The sequence below is a fragment of the Cetorhinus maximus genome, chromosome 11 (assembly GCF_964194155.1).
Source record: "Cetorhinus maximus chromosome 11, sCetMax3.hap1.1, whole genome shotgun sequence".
Taxonomy (NCBI): domain Eukaryota; kingdom Metazoa; phylum Chordata; class Chondrichthyes; order Lamniformes; family Cetorhinidae; genus Cetorhinus; species Cetorhinus maximus.
Window position 1 is genome coordinate 51,419,618 of NC_135889.1, and position 23,803 is coordinate 51,443,420.

At 39.0% G+C, this 23,803-nt stretch overlaps 1 protein-coding gene across 2 annotated transcripts in view; it reads left to right on the forward strand.

Moving 5' to 3' along the window:
• nckap1 (NCK-associated protein 1) overlaps window positions 1-23,803 on the forward strand; it is a 210,791-nt gene that overhangs the window by 181,485 nt on the left and 5,503 nt on the right. For both annotated transcript variants that reach the window (XM_078551916.1, XM_078551917.1), the window contains exons 28-29: window positions 2,302-2,418; window positions 10,467-10,576. In XM_078551916.1, the coding sequence (XP_078408042.1) occupies window positions 2,302-2,418; window positions 10,467-10,576 (227 nt within the window). The remainder of the gene's footprint in view (window positions 1-2,301; window positions 2,419-10,466; window positions 10,577-23,803) is intronic.

The following is a 23,803-nucleotide window of genomic DNA, read 5'->3' on the forward strand; positions in this document are numbered from 1 at the left end:
CCCTCTGTGCTGCAGCTTTCTGCAGTCTTTCTCCATTTAAATAATATTCAGCTCCTCTATTCTCCCTGCCAAAGTGCATAACCTCACATTTTCCCACATTACATTCCATTTGCCAAGTTTTTGCCCACTCACTTAACCTGTCTATATCCCTCTATAGACTGTCATCCTCACCACTTGCCTTTCCACCTATTTTTGTGTCATCCACAAACTTGGTGATAATACATTCACTTCTTTCAGTGTATGAATCTGTCACCTCTACCTGATCTTGCATTTGTTTAATTCCAAGTACCCTCTGAAATGGCCACATAATGTGTATGCGTGTATCTATATATATATATATATATATATATATATATGTATGTATATAAGTTTTTGCTTCATTGGTGTAAAGATTCAAAACCTACTTAAAATATCTCGTTTGGGCACTTCCTCATTTAGGTAATGTAGTCCTGAGGATTCCTGTTATCTTAAAATTCTCCCCTTTGCCATTGTCAAGCAGGATTACATAATCTTTCTAAAAATCTCCCAAGAAAGATACCAAATCTCCTTTTCCTCAGGACATTACAACAGTGACTTCACTTCAAAAGTAGTTCATTGGCTGTAAGGCAGTTTGGTATGTCTCAAGGTTATGAAAGACACTTTATAAATTTAAGTCTTTCTTTTCAAAATGTACGTATTTAGCTACTGCAAAATTTTTAACCTAGTCTGAGCTCCTCCGCTTCCTTCTGAGTCAAAGTTATCTGGAACATCCCAGTAAATCAGCTTCATCCAGTCTTTTCCTGCCAATAGGTACCAGTGGAAAATTGACTCTAAAAGTAGATTTTTTTCCACACTAAAACTTTTAAATTGAATGGAGATTTGCCATCGCTGCTTTTGAGGCAAAATGTGTATGTGTGTGTATATCACGCTTACCCTGTCCGTTAGCTTACGCAAATGCATATATATAAGTTAATTAAAATCTATAGAAGCAAAGCACTGGATGGTCCAGTGGAATAGCATACTGTCACTTTGCTTCAAATCTGGGTTTTAATCAGCCCAGGCTATCGAGGTGAAAGTTTTTTTTTTCACTGCCCACAACTTGATAGAAATATGGCAGCCTAAACTCAAAGATGAATGGTGTGAGAAATGGAGAAATTCAGCTATTCTGAAGGTAGAGTTGAGGTTTATTGTGTGAAGCTTTTCTATCCAAAGTGTTGTGAAATCATTAATCCATTCTTTTTTAAGCACAGAGAAAATTCTCCCCTTTGATGTTGTTTAGGCAGTATAGGAATTTACTCTGCAATTGGTGATGCTATAATTGTTTTGGAAATTATCGATGCATAACTGTGTACACATTGTGAGAAAAGATCCATTCAATTCTGATGCTGCTTTTCTTGATTCTCACTTTGGTTTCTGTCTGTTAGACAAGCTGGAAATTGTGCCTGAGTATCAGTGTGCCCATAAATATTTACTTATGATCTCTAAGTTAGGCTTAATTAAATTTTAAACAAAACTTGTAACTTCCTGTTTTTGGCACAATGGATGCATTTAGTAAACATGCAATGGAGAAATTTTCTATTTGAGTCCATATTATGTTATTGACCTTTCCACAGCTCTCCCTGCAAATAAGCTCAAATAGTAGTGCAAAATTCAAAATTGTAAAGTAATTCACCTTTACTGACACAAGTTACCAATTGAATTCCATCCTTTAGAACTGACACCCTGACAACTTCCCCAAATATTTAATACTCAACATCTGGAGAAAAACTTATAACTCTTATTGGAGCAGTACTTAGAGTGCTGAAGTAGCTCAGATGCCCTCTGCAAACATCTTTGGTGCTTTTTCCATCAATGTTCTATTATATCACTTCAGTGAGCTGTATTCTGCTAATTGTGCTAGTTTTAACTGCTAGCTGTGCTAGTCGTAACTTCCTGTTTTTTGGGATATTTTGGGACAATATTTTCTGAACATTGGGGCAACATCCTACATTTACATTTTCTTCATGCTGTAAAATATATACAGGATGTTATGTCATAATGCTGGAAATGCTCAGCAAGTTTGGCAGCATTTCTGGAGAGCGAAACAGTTAACGTTTTAGGTCAATCACCTTTCATCAGAACTGCTATGGACATTGTAACACTTGACTTTCTTGCATTGATGATGTACTTTGGTACCTAGTGTAATAGCCTTGACATGTTTTGTTGGCATTTTTATTGGAGTAGGGTTAGGAAAGAGTGATTAACATGTAATTTTAAGTAATTGTTTTGTGAATGTATTACAAGTTGTAGTTTTAATTAATATTCTCTTTCGACTCTTTACAGAGAATATTAGTCCAGAGGAAGAATATAAAATTGCCTGCCTCCTTATGGTGTTTGTTGCTGTTTCGCTTCCAACTCTAGCCAGCAATGTCATGTCCCAGTACAGTCCTGCTATTGAAGGTAAGCACTGATCACCCAGTGTGGGACGTTGAGGGCAAAGTGATTAATGTAAAGATTTAAGATCTATATGCCATCATTGTAACATCCTATTGTTGAATATCTGCTGATGTAATGTTGGTTTTCATCACTTCAAAAATAAATTTAACATTTAACAAAACATGTATTTGATTATTTCAAAGTGAAGCCTATCTGGTTTAGATTTTTTAAAATGTTGACGTATAGAGTTTATTTGTATTATAGGCCGTTAATCTGTAAATTCATATTGCCATGCAACACACTATGTAATTAGCATATCAGTGAAGGAAATTGCTGATAATTTTAGAGCTGATGAATTGTAAAGTCATAAGCATATGCTTTTTCAGCCCTCCCATCCCGAGCCACATGGCACCTTTGGTTCATATTTCTGTTATTGATACTAGTCATTCATCTTGATTTTTGTCAGTGTGAAAAACTTTTTTTTTGTGGTACCTGCATATTTGATTTTGGCCTATGGATTTAAACTTTTACAGAAGTTATTTTTGATTCAGCTTAATAGCTTTGAGAAAATTTGATTTCTGCTTTATGTTGGGTATAAAATTTGCATCAACTGTCAATAAGCATTTTTGAAACTGGCAGCATCCATTGTCTTTTGCCAAACTACTACCTTTATCGTGCAAAAGATTTCTATGGCATGCGGAGAACTATTCCACACTAATAAGTTTGGAGCACTCGAGTCAGCATCTCAATTTAGGTGCAAAATACAAGTCATGTGACTCTTATTGGAATAGGGTTGTCTCTTTCTACCTCCATAAGCGGAAGTGTGCTAACTGTCAGAAAGGGGATACTTTGGATTAGCCTCTGGATATTAGCCAAAATCTTTTTCTCTTGGAGTCAATGTTGACATTTCCATCAACTCTATTGGGTAAGCACTTGTTCAATTTCAAGCACCACGGTGAAAGGCTGTAACTTTGATCTGTATAGAAATTCCAATACTACAGTTCAGGAAAGAACAAAGCAGGCCAGCTATGAAACTGATCCCAAGAATTAGTTCAACATCCATTCATACAAAATACTGCTGATCACTTCATTAATGGACTGTACTGACGGTGCATTGGATTGGAGTTTCTGGTGAAGAGGTTACATGATAGAAATGGTGAAATTTAGTTTTATATATAATTTTGTTGGAGCAGTTGAAATACTCATTCAAGGCAAAGGGGAGAAACATGAGCATAAGGAAATTTCAGGTACATATTTGTTCATCGTACTATCCGTGAGATCTTTGAGCCTCCACGACAGATCGCAGCATAATGTTGCATTTCTTCTAGTGTTGGTTTAATCTTGCCATCCTAATCCTGTTGGTGCAAAGTGGCCTGGTGTCATGCAAACAATGACAACCTGCACGTACCCTTCCATGCATATACTGGCTGCCAACATTTGGATTCTTTCTTGAGATTAGGGGGACACTGTTGCAAGTTCAGAACAGAAATGCATTGCATTGCCATGTCAGTTAAGTCTCCATGCAGTGCTCAAATTTCCTGATTCAGAGCTCCTGGACTGACCGATTCAAGACTGAACACAACAGAATCTACCAAAATTAGGATGGTTAGAAGAGTTTTTATGGAACTTTTCAAGAAATTGTAGGTTTATTATGCCAGTGGTTCTCCAAGTATGGTTTGTGAAGGTCCTACAGGTACTCTGGAGGCTCGTCCAAAATGCAAGTCACTGATGCACAACCACCAAGGCCATATGGCAGACAAACTAGAACCCTCATCGTCACCACTTGCATGACACCACATAACCAGACCAGCTCCTGTGTGCGTGGCACGAGTCGTCATAAGCGCAAGCAACAATAATGTAGTTTTATAAGCAAGATTTATGTTACTGTTACAACGCACAACTGCAAGATCAGATTTTCAACATTTGTGGGGCTGAAAACAAAATGAGAAACCAGCTGAACGTAGAGTTAGACGTGAACCTGAAGCTATCCAGCTTGGAAGCAGACATCACCTCACTGGCACTGCTTTTGATAAGACACCATTCTTCCTGATAATTCTCAGGTTTTTTTTCAATGGCAAGTGAAAGCCGGTGGGATAGGACCAGTAGCTGGCCTACAAAGTCTTTTGCCTTGCTTAAGTGGTCTGTGGACAATAATATTTGAGAGTCGGTATCTTATGTCACTTTGCTGGGTATTATTGAACTGGTTAAAGGAAGTTGTTCAAAATGGTGGAAAGAATTTGTAGGTTTCCTTCTAAGCTACATAGAGAATGTTGTTGGGAAAGCTTCCAGCATTCAGAGCTGATTTAGAAGTGTGGGATTTTTTTTTAAATTGCAAGTTGTATGTTGACATCACTCCTAGGCCCTGCTCATGGTTCAGCTTTGGACTTTGCAGAAGGTAAGCTTCTCTAACCCTAGTTCTAGTCCTATTCTGGTCAATTGTTACCACCTTTTGGTGGGCTTATTGAAGTGAACTTCTAGAATATCAACACTCGAGTTGTAGCCCCTGGCCAAAAATTGAGTACCTCGGATACCTATGATGCTTTAGTTAAGAAGTCGTATATACAAAATAATTTGGAGAATTCCAATGAGGCAATATTGATATAAGGAAATATAGGTTCAAATCAAGCAATAGAGTTAAGTGTCTGCATTGGATACCATGTAAAATGGTCCTAATTCACGATAATACTGCTTTCAATTATATAGTTGTTTTGTCATTCATGCTGTAAATTTATGGATGAAGGAAATATCGGACACAATCTTGTCTGAGATGTCATGGCTTGCGAACATCTTTTAGTGCCCTAATTACTGCCTCTGTGGTAGTCATATAGAGTTGTTTCACCTCAATCCATCTGAAGAAGTAGTCCACCACTATGAGGAATGATTTGCTGTTGAAGACAAACAGATCCACACCCAGCTTGGTAGGGAACTGTGTGGGGATGAGGGGCTCTCTTTGGTCCTGCCTGTGTAACGCACAAACCTAGCAATTCATAATGGCCCCTTCAATTGCCTCTGAAATGCCTAGCCACCAGACAGCGGATTGGGCCTCTGCTCGACAGTTGGTGATTGTCAGGTGGCCCTGGTGTATTTTTTTGAAGGATCTCTAGCTGCAGGGAGACTGGGATGACTGGCGGCTCATCGTAGATCAGGAGCTCATCTATAATCATAAAGTGTTTTTGTTGATCAAACCAGGTTTTCGTGGTCTGTCCATTTGGTCTCTGCTGAGGGCGTCTTTGTTGGCAATGTCTTGTGGATGTGGGCACACTCATCATGCATTTGTTCCTGGTGGATCTGTTGGAGTTTTTGTGGTCACTGGCAGGTGTCTCCTTTTCGCTTGGAAGTACGCTTCTAGTTTGATGAGATTGACATCCTGTTATGTCAGGAGGCCCACTGTGGCCCTTGAAAGTGGCTGCTCTTGTCTGGTTTTTTCTTTGGACATATACTGTCTCATAGGCATGCCTCATGAGGCACAGGTGAAACCTCTGGATTCTGGGAGGCATCTTAGCTAGCTCCTTCTCATCCAAAAAGGAGACTAGTGGCTTGTAGTCGATTGTACCCTTGAAGCCGATGATATAGTCTGAGAACTTCTTGCACCCCATGTGACTGCAAGGGCTTCCTTTTCTATGACGGCGTATCTCATCTCCATGTCTGACAGCTGTCTGGATGCATAGTACACAGAACGGCCACTTCCTTCCGGTTGTTCCTGGAACAGGACTGCCCCTAGGTATGTCAATGAAGCATTCGCTGCTATGGTGGTGGGAAAGGCTGAGTTGTAGTGGGCCAGAATGGTCCAGAATATCTGCGCATAGTAGTATCTTGATGCGAGTGAATGCTTGCTCTTGATGAGTCCCAACACCATGCTTGGTCTTTCTTAAGTAGATGCCTCAAGGGTTCTGCGATCTGGCCAAATTCAGTAAAAATTTTGCCAGCTGGTTCAGTCTCCAAGAATTGCTGGAGGTCTGGAATTGAGGTTGGATCTGGGATCTCACTGATGACCTTGATTTTTTTTTTGTGGGTCTGCCATGATGCCTGATGATGTGGCCCAGGAATCGAATTGATGTTTTGGAAAACACTAATTTGTCATTCAGCATCAGCCCTGCTTCCTGCAGGCACTCTGAGTGCTGAGAGCTTCTTGTCATGTTCATCCACCATTGCACCATGAATCAATACGTCATCCACATGGCAAATTACCCCCCCATATGCCCTGCAAAATAGCCAACATTATACGTTGGAATATTTCTGGTGCTGACGTGATTCCAAACAGCAGGCAGTTAAAGCAGAAGCTGCCGAAGTGAGTAATAAATGTTGTCAGCAGCCTGGAATCTTTGTCAAGAAGGAGTTTCCAAAAGCCACTATTTACGTCCAATTCTGAAAATACCGTGCTCTTTGAGAATTTAGTCAGACTTTCATCCACTGGGATGCACTTCTCTGGCTACGGCTTTATTAAGCTGTGTCAGGTCGACGCGGATACGAATGGACCCCCTTGGTTTTGGGACTGGGACCATCCCAGAACAGTTGGTTGGATGTGAGACTGGGGAGTTGACCCCCATGTTTGTCATCTTGTCCAGCTGCTGGTGCACCTGCTTCATGAGTGGGTGGTGTGAATAGCCACACTGGTTTAGCATCCTTGTGAGATACTGTATGTGCTGTTCATGCCCCTCAGTTCTGTGAAAGAGTTTCAGGATCTTGCATTTGTACTTGGATCTAGGCACTTGCTGGCCAAGCTAATCAACCCCCTCTAACCGGTTAAGTTCAACACAGGCTTTGCGTCTTAGCAATGAACAGTCCTGGTTGTGGATCACAGAGGCTCTCACAGATTGTTTTATTCTTTGTATCTCAGTGTCGCCTGAAGGGTGCCTTTTACTTGGAGCTTAAGCCTCCTACTACGTATAGGGATGTTATGGGCAGCATCAGTCGCTAGGTCACCAACCACGGTTCTTCGCCTGACAGACTGTTACGCTGGCTCTTGTGTCTAATTTAAAATTTGTTAAATGGCCATTGACTGAAATGTCCACATTCCAAAATGAAAAACCAAGATCTTTGACCTTGCACAAGAAGCATGACTGCGTGTCAGGCTTGAAGTCTTGACCTCATGAACGATCTCTTGGGCCTTCTGTGCATTTCGGAGTTTTTGTCTTGCACAGTTTGCCGTAGTGTCCAATTCTGTTGCACTGAAAGCATTGGCCTGAGATTGCAGGACATTTATCTCACCTGTGCTTTGTTCCACAGTATTGGCATGGTTGCTGTGCTGGCCAGTTCGGGTATTGCTTTCCCTGGCCTGGAGTGTCCCTGTGTCTTTGCTTAACTGGCTGAACTATGGGTTAGCCTCTGCACCATTGTTTATTTTCTCCCCTTAAGATGATTCTGTGCTGTTCACTGAGTTCTGACTGCCTAACTGATTGCCTTTTATAGGGTTAGGTCTTCCTTTGCTTGCATAAGGTCAGAGAGTGTGTTGTCTGCTACTCCTACCACTTTTCTGTTTCGCAACCTTCTGCCATCCTGTACAGATCATTGCTGAATGAATCAACAGGTTCTCCTGACTACTGGACTTGGCTTGTTAAATTTAGCTCTTTTGAGTATTTTATTGCTTCTTAGATTAAAATAATTGTCGAATGATTTTAGTACTTCCAATTTAGCAGATGATTCATCGATTCCCTGTCTTACAATAATGTCGTCCGTAGTCGGTCCTGTTGAGTAAAGCAATGTGTTAACCTGCTCTGCTTCTGATTTTTTTTTTGTCTAAACTTGAAGCGATGCTGTATCTTAAGAATATTTTCCTCCAAAGCCCCCGATTATGTGGTTGACCTGGGCTTTCGATTATTTCAAATTAATTTGGTAGTGTGGAATTCTGATTCATGGTTAAATTTTTCAAACTCTAGGTTCTGCTTTAAGAGCTTTCTGAATTTCAAGATGACGTTGCCGTTCACTTGGAGACAAATGGATTTCCCGCGCTTGCCAGTTTTGGTGGGCTCCACTACAATGGCTATCGTGCTCCTGTTGAAAAAAAATTTCAACAGTGGCTGCCTGGATCGACTGCCTGCAGAGTTCTCTTGCGCAGGGTTTTACCTTATGTCGCAAATTTGTTGAATCCTGGCTTTTGCTTTCTCTCAGCCGAGCTTAGAAGCCCCAATTCCCCAGGATCATTTAATTAATCATTTTTCCTATTTCTAAGTGAGCTTGAGCGCTGTTCAGACGGTGACTCGGGTTGGGTTTTAGCGACGGGTTTTTTCAAACTGCAGTTCTGACCCTGAATTATTTAAAGATGTCTCGGGGTTTGCTGTACCCTGGAGTTTTAAAAGATTTAACTCATCCCTGCTAGGTCTGCTGACTGCACTCTGCGATTAGAAGCTGACTTGCAAAGGAGATTCAATAGAGTCTTCTGCTGCAGTAAGAAAGTTTAAATTTTTGTCTTCAGCTCCTAAGCCTTTCTTTGGAGTATTTTTGTTGTGATTTTTTTCCTGTGTCTCTGCTTCTGGAGCTTCTTTTCAGGCCAGACTGCTTTGCATAATTTTTTCTCTGTCTTCCAGCATTTTAGTTTTTCTCTGCTTTTTCTGTGAGGTCTTGAGTTTTCCCACAAGCTGCCACCATATTGTTGGGTGTTGGTTACAGTTTGATAGGTCTGAAGAAGTCTCCATAGTAATACATAGGTTAACTGTAAGTCTTTATTGACTCTTAGAACTACTTACAAATATATAATAAAGGATACAAGCTAGGAGCTGTTTCCATGCTTTGCTGGTACACATGGCTCTGTCCAACACTAGACTGGCCCTGGATGTAGGTCATGCATTCTCTTGCGTTGCTGTGTGGGTGGTACTGTACTCAGTCCCACATTAATCCTATATGTGCCAGACCGTTGTTATACAAAGTGTCCACATATTATCAGGAATGGCAGTTGAGGCACAGCTCCAGCATGTTATATACATCATCTATGTTATGAGCTAAAAAAGGCATTTGCCCTTCTCTCCCCAAGGAGGATTTACTAACTATACTAACCAGTCCTTAAGGATGTCAGAAGTAATGGGGGGTCTGGCACAACAAATGTGAAATCTTCTCTACATCTTTTGGCGCATTAACTGGTATGATTTCATACTGGGTTTGCTGGCAGCCACTTTGACATCAAATGGTGAACAAGATAGTGGTTATACTCCAACAGCATCATTGTAATACAGTACATAAAGAATCATCAGAAGGATGCGGGTGAGGTCATTCAGTATTTGGCTCTTGAGCCAGTATGATGAAGATGTACCGTTAGTATGAGTAGAAGGCAGTGGATCTGTTAATCCAAGAACCAAGTAGCACTGCAGAATCAGGTAGCAGTTTTTCTCAGCACAATGAATTTCAACACAAAAAAGTGTGACACGTAATGAAATGAGTTAGACCACCTTCAAGAAATGGAGTTACTTTGTGCACCACTTGACAACCTGCAATCTGCATGAGTAGGTATTACTGTGTGCCTTTATTTAGTGTCCTTCCAAAACTTGATTATTTGGGAGAAGGAAGAAATGTTGATTTTATTTGCTGTGTTCTACTTCCTGGCTCTGAGTGACTTATTTCAAACTATATAGAGCAAAGACTTGATCCAGATGAACAGTGACATGAAAAGGTCCTTAATAATAGGAATCTCAATTAGGGCCATTTTGTATTGACAGCTATCTTCCAATTTAAAACAATTATCAATTTGTTACATAATCCTATAAATTTTGCAAGCGGTGCAGAAAGCACAAAGGACCATTAAAATGATCACCTAACAGGAAGTAGGGAGCAGGTTTAGAAGCATCTGAAAAATAAATGGTTTCTATTATGATTCCCACTATATTCCAGCTTTCCAGTATTTGTGGTTTTCCATCTATTTGGAGCTTGAAGCACCATTTATTAAATGCTGGTTTTCAAATTCAGATGAAACTAGTGAAAGAATTTCCAAAGATTTTCTGTTGATGCCCATTTGTTACCTTGTCATCTCAAATCAGGAACAACTAAAAGGAGTGGGCGATAAATGCTTCGCATGTAAAGGAGTCATTTAACTTATTACTCTGTCACTTTTTAAAATAACTTTTCTGTTTAATTGTACTATACAGGACATTGCAACAATATTCATTGTTTGGCCAAAGCTATAAACCAAATTGCTGCTGCCTTGTTCACCATTCATAAAGGAAGCATTGAAGACCGTCTTAAAGAATTCCTTGCTGTAAGTAGAATTCTTGTTCTTCATTTTTTAAATCTAGCTAAAGGCTTAAGCTCCATAGTACATGTTACTTCAAAGCCAAAAAGAAAGAGACAGAAGACCAGGTAAATCAAGAGGGCTGAGTGGGGAAGGAGGGCTTAAGTGAGTGAGGGGGAAGGGGTTTGGGAAGAGAGGCTGCTGTGTGTGGTGGGGTAGTGGCGGGTTAGAAGGAGGTGTGTTTGAGTGTAGGAGGGGGTGGAGATGAGCTAATTACAGTGTGCTGGGGGCGAGGGGCTTCACTGAATCTCCTGTCACCATGGAATATGGAGAGCTTGGCTGAAGTCTACATGATTACATAAAATAGCATTTTTACAAAGTACTTGAAAAACACATTTTCATATTTATGTGATGTATTTGATCTATAAGACGTGAACTTTAATAATAATACACCAAATGTTATTATATTGCTTTATTGCTGTTTTGTTTTTGCTGGCATCTGGAGTCACTTAGAGGTTTTTAATATATATATTCATGCATGGAATGTGGGCGTCGCTGGCAAGGCAAGCCTTTGTTGCCTATCCTTAATTACCTTTGAGAAGATGGTGGTGAGCTAAAATGGGCTCACGTTGGAAAATAATGTGTAAAGCACTACCATAGTCCTTTTCTTAATTTGCATATACATAATCCAGCAAGGTCATGTGTTGTTGGTATGGATTTCATCCTGTATTACATGCACTAATGACATTGAATGCTGAAATGCTGAGGTCACTTTGGTGATCTGATACAGATGCATTGATCTATAGTCCATAGGTAAACGAAGGAAAAGCTAATGTTTCTACCCACTTGAAGTCTAATAATTCCACCCATCTAAGTGGCACAGAAGCATTTGCATTTCACTACAGATCGTAAAAAGTGCCATAATTACATAATGCCTTGTCACACAATAGTCCTTTTTGTCTTCAGCCACTAATTTTCAGACTTTTTTGTCTTCAGCCACTCCTGTGAAATGCATATAGATTTCCATGTATTTAGCATCATAGAATAGTTACATTACAGAAGGAGACCATTCAGCCTGTTGTGTCCATGCTGGCTCTCTGCAAGAGCAGCTCACCCAATCCCACTTTCTCCCACACCCCAGCACCACCCCCCCACCCCAAAAGAATCTACATGACTACTCCAAAACTGGGAACCAGTAAATAATATCAAAGAATGTAATTTAATTTGGCCAGTTCTGTTGTAATGATTATTGATAATTTGTGCATAAAATCATCTAGTAACTGTTGCAGGGACACATCATGTGAGCCATATTATACAGTCTAATGTGCATTTCTTCTAGTACATATCATGTGAAAAGTATATAACAATGACATTGTACAATCGGAATCAGTATTCTCCTTTCTCATGTAAAATAGATCTAATTATAAATGCAGAATTTTTGTTCATACTAATGCGCAATATTCATTTTTGAAAGTTAATTGTTGTGGGGAGCGCGAGGCTGAAGGTTCGCCTAGGACACCTAATACTCTTGCACAGGTCCTGTTCAAGACACATTAGGACTAGAGCAATTATTTCCAAACTGATACTTCAGTGCGTACTGAGCTACCTTGTTAGAGGTGCTATATTTTAAACATGACCAACTGTGGCCTGCCTGTTGAGGTGGACATAAAGGGTGGCATTAAACTTTTTGTGTAAGGTCTCTTGCCAACAGTTTTTCTCAGCCAACACATCATTTGGTCAGTCATCTCATTTGCTGTTTGTGAAACCTTGCAGTGTGTATTATGGCTGTAGCTTTTACTACAAAGCAACAATGACTACGCTTCAAAAGTAACTCATTAGCTCTGGTGCAGTTGGTACATCTGAGAATATGAAAGGCACTATATAAATGCAAATCTTTCTGTCCTTATTTTCTTCCTTCGTTCAATGCAAGTTCAAAGAGCAATTATGTTTTAAGAGTCAAAAGGTCCAAGTCACTGAGTTTTCTTATAAACCAGGAGTCCTATCATGTATGTTGATTTTACTATATATTTTTTTTTATGTGGGTGTGCTTCACTACAGTTTAGGAAGTATAAGGTGCAGCCACTTGAAGCAATGCCTACTGTACAGCTGCACAACCTTAATCTGAAGTAGACTTGATCACGTGGTGGTAGGTTAGATCCAGTGGATATATGGGAGATGATCTGAAATGCTGGATTTATAGCTTCAGTTGTGGACTTTGAAGCTTAATTATTGGAAATTCTCAATTTTATTATTTCCTATTGTCCATCCATGGTTTTTATATTACCATGAAATTGTGATTAATGCTATGAAGGCTATGTTATTACATTTACTGGTCTTTTTTCTCTTTATTAAAAAATATAGTTGAATGAAAAAGGCAGTATATCATGTAAAGTGAAAAATTACATAAATTAATTAGTGATTTGGTAGTGCAGCTTTGAGTTTACAAATTCTACAAATTGCACGAGAAGAGAAAGAGTAAATGAGATAAAGAGATCATTTAGTGTTTAATATGCTTGCACTATAAATGATTTCCACAACTTTCACATGGATCAGACTGTAGTAATTGCAAGTGAAGTCATAATATTTTATTGCATGTCCAAAGCATTTACATTTTAATATTAGGCCAGGCGGTAGCGTCTTGGCAAGATTTTTGATTGAGATGCGATTCTCTTGATGGTTGCCTAGCTCAGAATGCTGGAACAGAATTTTTCTAAGTCCGTCTTTCCTGTGTCAATTTACAATATCAGGTTCATTTGCATAGGAGTCTGTATTGGGGGGCACTTGAAACAGTTTCCCAATGCAGCACACTTCCTATATTCACTCGTTAGAACCAAGTCCCATATGATCTGAACAGTACATTTGCAAGCAGAAAGCTCAATAGTTGGTAGTGGCAATAGCCTACTTAAACGCATTGAATTCCAGGTAGCATGGTTTGCAATACAGCAATCCAGTAAAAGAACGGTCTGTTGTCCTGAGGCTGAACAGAATGCATGGATAACTTGGAGATTAGATTTTGACCTATAAATCATAAAATCGCATTGATTTCCCAGTATTGATGGGAAATGTGATGGCAGGGGTCAGCTGGACTATAATCCCACTCCAGAAATTGACTATTTAATAAAGTAACTTCTATCATGTTTGTCAAAAAAGGAGTAATGCAGATAGGTTAAACCATTAGCTTCGGTTGAGAAACAGTTGACCCAAGTAACTATGTGGACTGTCCCTCTGCTTCATTGGGAGGTTCATGTACATTTTCTTACACTTGCTACATTTTTTTAATTGTATTTTTTAAAAACAACTTTGACATTGGATTACTATTTTAATTTTAACTATAGTCGTGCTGGGCACAGACAGAAGTCCTGAGGTAAAGGTATGATAGAACCTCGTGACAGACAAGGGAATGACTTCCGTGCTGAAGTAACTCCTGTAAGAAATGGGAACATGGAGATCATCTTTTATATTCAATGTTACCTGTGATATAAACAGGGTGCATAGTGGGGAACAGCAGGATATTGAATGTGGTCCACTTAATGAGATTTTACTCCTTGTGATTTTGCTTTTTGAGAGTTTGGGAACTTTTCCTTCCTTGTATAAAGAGTGGATCAAGACACTATAAACACAAGACTGCTTTGCCAAGAAATGTAATGCTTGAATAAGGATTATGTTTAGATCAGGATTTCCATAAACTGCAGATAAAAATAGCCAATTTGCAAATATTTGAAAACTGTTAGTGCAGCCAATTTAACCATTCATTAAAAAACCACAAGTAATGTTTTAAAGTTCATGTACAGTGAATTCATTCAGTAATTCAGTCTAAACAACACTTTTTGCGTAAGTGATTAGATTCTAAATTGTGCTACTGTCTCTTAGTGAAATTTAGTAGTTCTTTGACTATATGTAGTGTGGTATTAAAAACCTGGTTAATAGTGGTATTTTATGCTTGGACCAAGATTTATTTTTAAATGTTATGGTTGGATCAGATTGTGTGTAATGGAGTGACTGCAAAGTAGTTTGGTATTTTGGAATTCTGGTGCTGGATCAGGTTATGTGTTTATCTAGAGTCAATGTATCCCTCTATTCTCCTTTTCTATATTCTGTTTGCCATTTACTTTTTCAGGTTTCAACTCTTATTAGTAGATGGCATAAAATGTAAGATTTGAATCAGCTAGCTATCTCATTAATTATGATGGACATTTTTTTAAGCTTAAGGAAGGAAAAATAGTGCAGAAATGGTTTTCACTGGTGTTTCTTCACTGTGCTCGCATCAATTGTGAGGCTGAAAAGCCTAGGAGAAAATATAAAAGAATTCCTGCACTATGAAAATGTAGTCTCTTTAATAAATGCCAACAGGATTACTGTCTGGTTCTGCATGCCCAATAAGAGCAATGTGTTCAGGATTTTGTACACTTATAAATTTGTGAAATCTTGTTCTGACTTGATCTAATTTTCAAAACGCTTCTGCAAAACTAGCATTTTACCCCAATTCAACTTTCTCAAAAACTTGCAGGGAGATTTTTGTTTGGTTAGTACATTGGTCTCCAGCTCTCTCTCTCTCTCTCTCTCTCTGAGACATGTGGGGTCAGAACAGATTGTTGTTTAATACCCTCATCCTTATTTTGGATATTTGTCAACTCTACAACTATTAGAGATCTATTTTTCCAAAGTAACATATTTCTTTGCATTTAAACTTTGTCTACTATATCATTTTACAGGTACTAGTCACTTTTTTAGACTTGTTTTGAACATTTCACCCACTACCTTTAAGTGTATTAAAGATTGCTGTCAACATCATCAGTTCTCATCTTTACTGATGTTAAATCTGCTGTGGGGTAATAGTCACCAGAGATTAAAGTTCATCCCACTAACTCAGTTATGTTTCGTGGATCTTTTCTGTATGTAAATTGGTTGCAGTATTTGACTATATATTTGCTTCCAAAAGCAATGCATTGGTTGTAATTCACTCTGGGACATTCTGAGGATATGCTGAGGTTCTAGCTCTTTCTTGCTTCTGCTATTTTCCAACCCCCAAGATTATAATTGGCCATTTCTCATCAGAGAAAGATGGATTGGCACTGGGATATTGATGGTTCAGGGCCATTTTGTCAAGTAGCACTTTGGGCACTTTTTACCAATGCTGATCCTTCAATTGCTAAGAGGGATGACCATGTTCTTAGATCAAGTATTTCTCCCTGCCGATCAAATCCACATCCTCCTCCTTAGTGCCCCATTGTGCACTAATGCACCTTCTTAACAAGCATTTCTTCCATTTCAAACAAGATAATTGCTAGGATGTCATCAATTTTTCCCCAGCGCCTTGTTTTATTAGAAACTTTACCTGAATGTTATCTCTTCGCCAGGAAAGATTTTGCACCTCTTATGGACAGGGGAGAGAGGTGGGATAATTTCACTCTTTTTCCCTCCTCTCGACTGATTGCACCAAGATGTATTTTAAATAGTCGTTTGGTAGTACAGAACTTGACTATTGCTGAAAAAAGAGACATACTGTCAAAGCTTTTTGCCTTGCATTCATCAGGACAGCTATGCAAGATAAACTACCAGTAAGGGGACAACAATTTATACTGCATGAGGAGTGCTGATTGGTTGGCAAGTGGACTCTGGGAGAGGTGTTGCCGTGAAGAATTCATCAGAGAACAGTTAACTGCCAAGCTTTTGTTTCAAATTCAAACCAGGCAGGTCAACTCTGGTCTTGACATTACCATGGGGAATGAACCAGGGAATGGTGGTCTCCGAAGCTTTTGTTTAGTTGGAAACGGCATAATATGTGGGCATGCTCCTTCTGTCTGCAAAGGACAAGGCCCTGGGTGTGAATATATGTGGCTTCTAGAATGTGTAAGTGAGCCTGACTGCGAGCTTGACTATAATCTTAGATTGGTTTTCAGTGTAATTCCTAGCACAATCAGGATTGTTAAGCAAGTGTTGTCCAATTGCGGAATCACATCTAACGTTGGGCACTATGTTTGGAGTTTTGCAAGCACAGGCTGGTTGGGTACGGTCAGTACTTTGCCTATTGCGAATAGCTAAATGGATGTGCTCTTTGATACAATCTGCCAGTCATTGGGACATTCAGCCCATGTACCTGGTATTGCATCTTCTTATTAAGTTTTACAGGCATATGACGTGACTGTGACAGTCCTGAAATTTCTTCAATGTATTCACTAATTTCTGCTGTTGACTGTTGATTGGTAAGAGAACCTGATTAACCAATTAACTGAATGTAAAAGAGGAACCTTACTGACTGCCGCCCCTCAACCAAACAACCTTCAGCATACCTGCACAGGAGATGATTCCGTTTCTCCAATAAGATTTGAATGTACTCATTCCAATATGTTTTGCAGTTCAATGTTTATCTATTTCTGAGTGATGGACTCTAGGCTTTGCTTCAAAATTCCATGTAGGCTGCGCTTTCCAAAGTCCTCACCACTTTCTTTCTGTTCCCAGTACATCTACCCAACAATTCTGCAGCTGTGCTTTCTACAATAACATTTTAATGCAATTTTTTTTTTACATTAAAGCACGCAAAGAGAAAACACCTTTGCAAGAAAACCAATTGCTGCTGCTTCGGCAACAGTATCCTGATTATCTTAATTTTAAAATTGTGTATATAACTATTTAGGCAGCTGAAAAGTCTATGTACTCTGGCTCTAAATTTGCACACATGAAAAAAATTATAGGGGTAGAGCGCTGAACCTGAAATTTAATATGTTGAGGACAATAAATTGGGTAGCACCTGTCATTTCTTTACCACTGTTGTGTTGAAAAGGTGGTGTTATGTCACTAAAACTGCATCTCTTGCATTCCTAGTGTTACATTTAGTTTGAAATTAATAGATGTGTCAAAAGATCTGATGGAGTAGAGTTATCTAATTGAAACCGTAAGATGCTCTGCCCAAGAGTGTGGTGGATGTAGATTCAATCAAGGCCTTCAAAAGAGAATTGGATAATTACCTGAAGCAAAAAAAATTGCAGGGCTATGGGGATAAGGTTGTGGGGGTGGTGGTGTGACCAAGTGAGTTGCTCTTCCGGAGAGCTGGCATGGACATAATGGGCTGAATGGCATTCAAAGTGCAGCCAATTTGTACACAGCAAACTCCTACAAGCAGCGTATGGTAATGACCAAATAATCAGTTTGTGTGATGTTGATTAAGGGATAAGTATTGACTAGGACACTGAAGATAACCCCCCTGCTGTTCCGTGAAATAGTGCTATGGAATCTTTTAAGTCCATCAGAGAGGGCAGACAGGGCCTCAGTTTAAGGGCACTTACTACAGAGAAATTTACCATGGTCAGAGTTTTCATCACAGTGTAAACTAGGAAAATCATTGCTGGTTTGAAACCACAAAAGTGTCTACATTTGGAAAGCATGTATGTAGCCTAGGATGACAAATTAATCTTACAGTTGGGTTTGTACTATCATTTTTCTTAATCTAATTACATCCCTGTGCAGCACCAGTTTTCCATGCTAAAGGAGCAATAGCAAACTTGCTTAAATAACAGGTGGTAGTGTTCAGCAACTTGATACCCTTATAGCTATTCCTAGTTCCTGATTTTGGATTTGACATCCAAGGCCCTTGGTGGGCTACTGAACACTATCTGCATTTTTATTCCACTGGTACTTGGTATTGCAACTTTCTAGCTGTACGTGTGTATAGTTGTAAGTTGTCATTTACATCTTAAAAGTCCTTTCCAGTTATCAACAGTCACAGATTGCAACTCTTTCGAGTACAATCACAGTTCTTGGTTTCCGGGAGTGGGACATGAACCCACAACCCTCTGATTCAAAGGCAAGGGTGCTATGAACTGAGCCACAGCATGGATGCAGTAGGTGAACTAAATTGAAGTTTAGATTGATAATTAGGTCGCAAATTTAAGCAGATAAAAGTCCTTGAGTAGCTCGTCATCAAAAGTGAGGAGATTCCAACTGCATCCCCACAGGCAGGGGAAGAAAGTTATTTCAGGCCAGTCTCACTCAGCTACTTGATTTCATTAACATTGACAAGCTGGGAAGCAGATACAGTAGTCAGCCTAAACAATGTAGCAGGGAAAACAAAAACTTGATGGGGAGGAAACTCATTAAATGGAAGCTCAAATTTCCTTAAATTTAGCCGTTGGCTATTTAAATCTACAATATATTCCTACAACTGGACTTCAAAAATGTTTTATGGAATTTAAAATATTCTGAAATGTTTTTAGAAATAACAGGGAATATATAATGTTTTGCAGATTTTATTTTATCCATGTTGGGACATGCATGTCGCTGGCAGGTCTAGTTTTTATTGCCTATCCGTAATTGCCCTTAAAGATGGTGATAAGAGCCTTTGCCTTGAAGAATTGTAATCTGTATGATGAATGTATCTCAGTGCTGTTAGGTAGGATGTTCCAGGATTTTCGCCTAGCAACGATGAAGGAATGGCAATATATTCCAAGTCCGGATGGTGTGACTTGGTGGGGATGTTCCCATGCACCTTGCCACCCTTGTCTTAAGTTGCTGCTGAAGAAGCCGTGGTGAGTTGCTGCAGTGTAAATTGTAGATGGTATACACTGCGACCATGCGGTGCCGATGGGGGAGGAGGTGAATGTTTAATGTTGTGAAATGGGGTACCTATCAATTGGGATGCTTTTCCTCCAAGGTAGTGAGCTTCTTGTTGAAGCTGCACTCATCCAGGCAAGTGAAGAATATTCCATAACACTTCTGACGTGTGCCTTGTAGGTGGTGGACAGACTTTGAAAAGTCAGAAGGTGAATTACCTGCTGCAGAATACCCAGCTTCTAACCTATTGTTGCCACAGTATTTATGTAGCTGGGTCCAGTTAATTTTCTGGTCAATGATGATGCCCCAAGGTATTGATGGTGGGCACTGGGTGATGGTAATGCCATTGAATGTCATGGGGAGGTTGTGTGGCATTTTTGTTGGAAATTATCATTGACTCGCTTGAAGTTGTGTAGCTTCAATGCTACTTGCCACTTATCAGCCCAAGCCTTTAATATTGTCCAGGTCTTGCAGCATGCAAGTAGAAGCTACTTCATTATCTGAGGAGTAATATTTGTAAATGTAAAATTATGAACTCTGTACAGTGTAAAATTATGAACTCTGTACAGTGTAAAATTATGAACTCTGTACAGTGTAAAATTATGAACTGTGTACAGTACAACCAAAAGTGCACACACCCACTTCTAACCTTATGATAGAGGGAAGGTCACTGATGAAGCAGCTGAAGATGTTTTTTTCCTAGGAAAGCCTGCAGATATTTTTTATACGTTACTTGCTATTCTTTGGAGAAGAAGCATTTACCACAGAAATAAAAATATGTGAAGCTTCAGCAGCTGCATTAGAAAAGTACATACAGATTTTGTAGAAATTTAGATTAACTGCTCTGCCTCTGCAGGCAAAATAACTTATTTCAAAAGTAGCACAATGTCATGCCCAGAATGCTACTTCAGATTTAACTTGTTACCTTAAATGGCAGAACAAGAACAGTTAAAGGGTTACTGGCTACATGGATACAAAATTGCCTGACAAACAGAAAGCAGAGACAAGCACTTGAGGGAAGTGTGCAGTGGTGTTCCCCAGGAATCCATGTTGGGAACACTGCTTTTTAATATGTTCATGATCAGGACCTGGATATACAGAGCATAAGTTTTCGGATGAAACTAATATTAGAAATGTAGTAAACAGTGAGGGGGGTAATAACAGAGTTAAGGAGGACATTGATGAAATTTTGCAGAGAAGTGTGAATAGATTAATTTTGATAGGAAGAATTAGGAGAGACAATATTAACTAAATAACACTTTTAAAAGGGTGCAGGAGCAGAGGGTGTAGAGGAAATTTACTAGAATGGTAGTGGGGATGAGGGATTTATGTGGTGAGACTGTAGAGCTGGTAATCATCTCATGGGTGCAAAGAAAGTCAAAGGGATATTTGATGTTCAAAATAATGAAGGGTTTTGATAGAGTAAATAAGGAGAAACTATTTCCAGTGGCAGAAGTGTTAGTAACCAGAGGTCACAGATTTAAGATAAGTGGAAAAGAACCAGGGGTAGCATGAGCGGAAGAGGATCTACACAGCAAGGAATGCACTGCTTGAAAGAGTGGTGGAGACAGCTGTAATAGTAACTTACAAAAGGGAATTAGATAAATATATCTAAAGGGGAAATTTCGGGGATATGGGAAAAGAGCAGGAGAGTGAGGACTAGTTGGATAGTTGTTTCAAAGGGCTGGTGCAGAAATGATGGGCCGAATGGTCTGCTTCTGTGCTGTATCAGTCTAAGATGAACCTTTAGCTAAAGAACTGGCCTTCTGGAGATTGATTTCAATCGGAGTTAAAGATATGAAAGTTCTAGTTTATGACTGCATGATGGTTTGCAGACTTTACATAAGAATATAAAAAAAGTTGGAATATTGGTTGAAACAAAATGTAAAGCTGGAGTTGATACTCTCATTACCCTAAAAAGCTTAATTTGTGTCGGGACCATTCACAAGAAAGCTCACCGACAACGCTGCTTTCCAAGTTTGTAATTTTTAACACTTTTACTCTGAGATTTTTAAAGTGTGTGCTTCCTCCAAAATATGTTAGGAAGAGTTCTCTGATTAAGACAGGCTAATAAATGATTTATCTATAAAATAAAATTAGAATTTGTAGGTTAGGTTGGAAGGAAGTGAAAGTAAAGCTTTTGCAAGTGAGCCATAAACTGAGAATGAATGGGATGATGGGGTGAGCAGAATTGGTGTAGACATTTTTTTTTTAAATATTTAAACATTTAGTGTAGTAATTTAAGCCTCGCTGATAGTGTAACAAATTACTTCTGACATTAAGTAACTTTGCTGTACTGTTGATTATGTTTAACAAAGTAGTGCTTTATCTGAAACTTTACAAGCTATTCAGGCCCAGGGAAACAAGAATTTCCTTTGAATTGGCAGTGTAAAGTTTAAAAAAAAATCAAATTAATTTGCAAATAACAGATACAGGATGGATGGCAGAAATCAAATTCGTAACATTTTTTGTAAAATATTAGATTTCGGGAGGAAAAATTGCTGGGTGGTGGCATTGTCATAGAACATTTCCAGCATCACTGCAGGAGTAAAAAAAAAAGTAAAATTGGCACTCTGAGCGCAAGGCTTTGTGCATCAGAATTGCACATCAGGAATTCAGGCATATAGCACACTCCACAGGATCTATTGCCCAATAAAATTAATGGGCAGTGTTGCGGGTTTGGGTGACTTCTTTGCCCAATTCCTCATATGAACTCTAGGCACGCAAAGCTCTGCACTGGGAATTAATATTTATAAAATTATCTTGAAATATTTGAAGAAAAAAATTCCACTACCCAGGCATCCAAGAATTCCTTGGAGGCACTTGCAATAGAAGGGATAAAACATTTCCGTCATTCCTTTCAAAGATTATTTTTGCTACTTTTTTTCATGACTGAATGGTAGGGAATTGAATGTGCTGTGAACTTGGAATAGGTCATTCAGCCCCTCAACCTTTTCTACCTTTTCAACCAGCCCATGATTGATGTGTGCCTCGGTTCTGTTTAGCCGCCCTTGCTCCATATCCCTTGATACCTTTATTTAACAAAAAAACTATCAATCTCAATTTTTAAATTGACCTAGCTTTATTGGGGTAAGAGGCAGGATTTCCACTACACTGTTTTTTAAAAACAAAAGTGCTTTCTGCTTTTATTTCTAAATGACCCAACTGAAATTTTAAGACAGTTTTACAACTGTTGCTTCATCCCTCACTTTTGTATTCCAGTAAGGCCATTCCATTCACCCTTTTGTACCTTTAATGTACCTGGACACTGAACATTTAAATCACTTTGTTCCTCTGTAGTTCCTATTTTCTCACTATTAAGAAAATATTCTGATTTTCATGGATCTAAAGTGGATGATTTACCCTTCCACATGTTGAATTCCATGTGCAATAATTTTGCTCACACCACTTTGTAACTTCCTGTTACATCTACATACATTAATTTGCTGTGCCTCCTAATTTATGGGTAAACTTGGCTATACAACTTTCTTTCCACATCTAAGTAATTTACATATAGTGAAATTGCTCTGGGGAATGCCACTTTTTACATCTTACCAAACAGAGTCGGTCTCTCTCTCTCTTTCTCTCTCCCCACCCCCCCCCCCCTCAATCCCTCCCATCTCCTTCCCACCCTCCATCATACTACCTATCAATCATTTACCAACCCATGTCACAAGGTTATCTCCAATTGTGTACACTTTCATTTTTGTTAATCACCCCTTCTGTGGGTCTTATCAAACATCTTCTGGAAGTCTACATAGCCAATGTTCATAGGCATTCCCCATTCCACCATGCTGATGAAAAATTCAGTTAGATTCACCAGACATGGCCAGCCCATCACAAATCCTTGTTGACTCTGTGCTCAATCTCTCTGGTAGATTCCAGGAACTTGCACAAAAATGACATTAAACTGGCAGATCTGTAGTTATCTGTTTTCTCTACCCCTCACTTCTTAAATAATGAAGCGAAAATTGTGACTTTCCATCCAAACGCACAAATCTAAATCCAGAGAGTTTTGGTTAATTATGACTAATGCATCTATAACTTCTGCAGCAATTTCTTAAAACCCTGTGGGTGGAAACCATTAGCCTCTGGAATTTGTGCATCTTAAGTCCTATGATTGTCACTGCCTTTTTTAACTTGTATTAAATCTGTTAAGTTCCTCCACTTGGAAAACAGGTATAAAGTATTCATTTAAAAGTCTGCCATTTCCTTATTTTCTATTATAGATTTATCTGTCTTTAATGGCCCCACATTCCCCTTTATTACTTTTTTTTCCTCTTAACATCTAAAACTTTTTAATTTTGATGTCCCTTGCAATTATTTCCCCTCTTTGTACTGCGTATTGTTTTTTTCATCTCACTTTATAGCTCTCTTGGCCTGCTGGATCTCCACTTTTCCTTCCCATTTGTGAAAGCCTATAGTTTTAACCTGTCTCTTATTCATTTCTTGACTGTGGTTACTTAACTGTACAAGTGGATCCTTTGCATTTTTGTGGATATGAACTGGTTTTGTATTGTACTGGATATTTCCTTGAATACATTATACTGTTTGTAGGTTTAGTCATTAAAATAGTTCCACCCAGTTTACTGTGGTCAAATCATTTCTCAACCCTCTGAAATTTGCCTTACATAAAACCTTGATTTGTGACTCTTCCTTCTCTCTCTCTCCCTCTCTCTCTCCCTTTCTCAAAAACCTAATATCAAA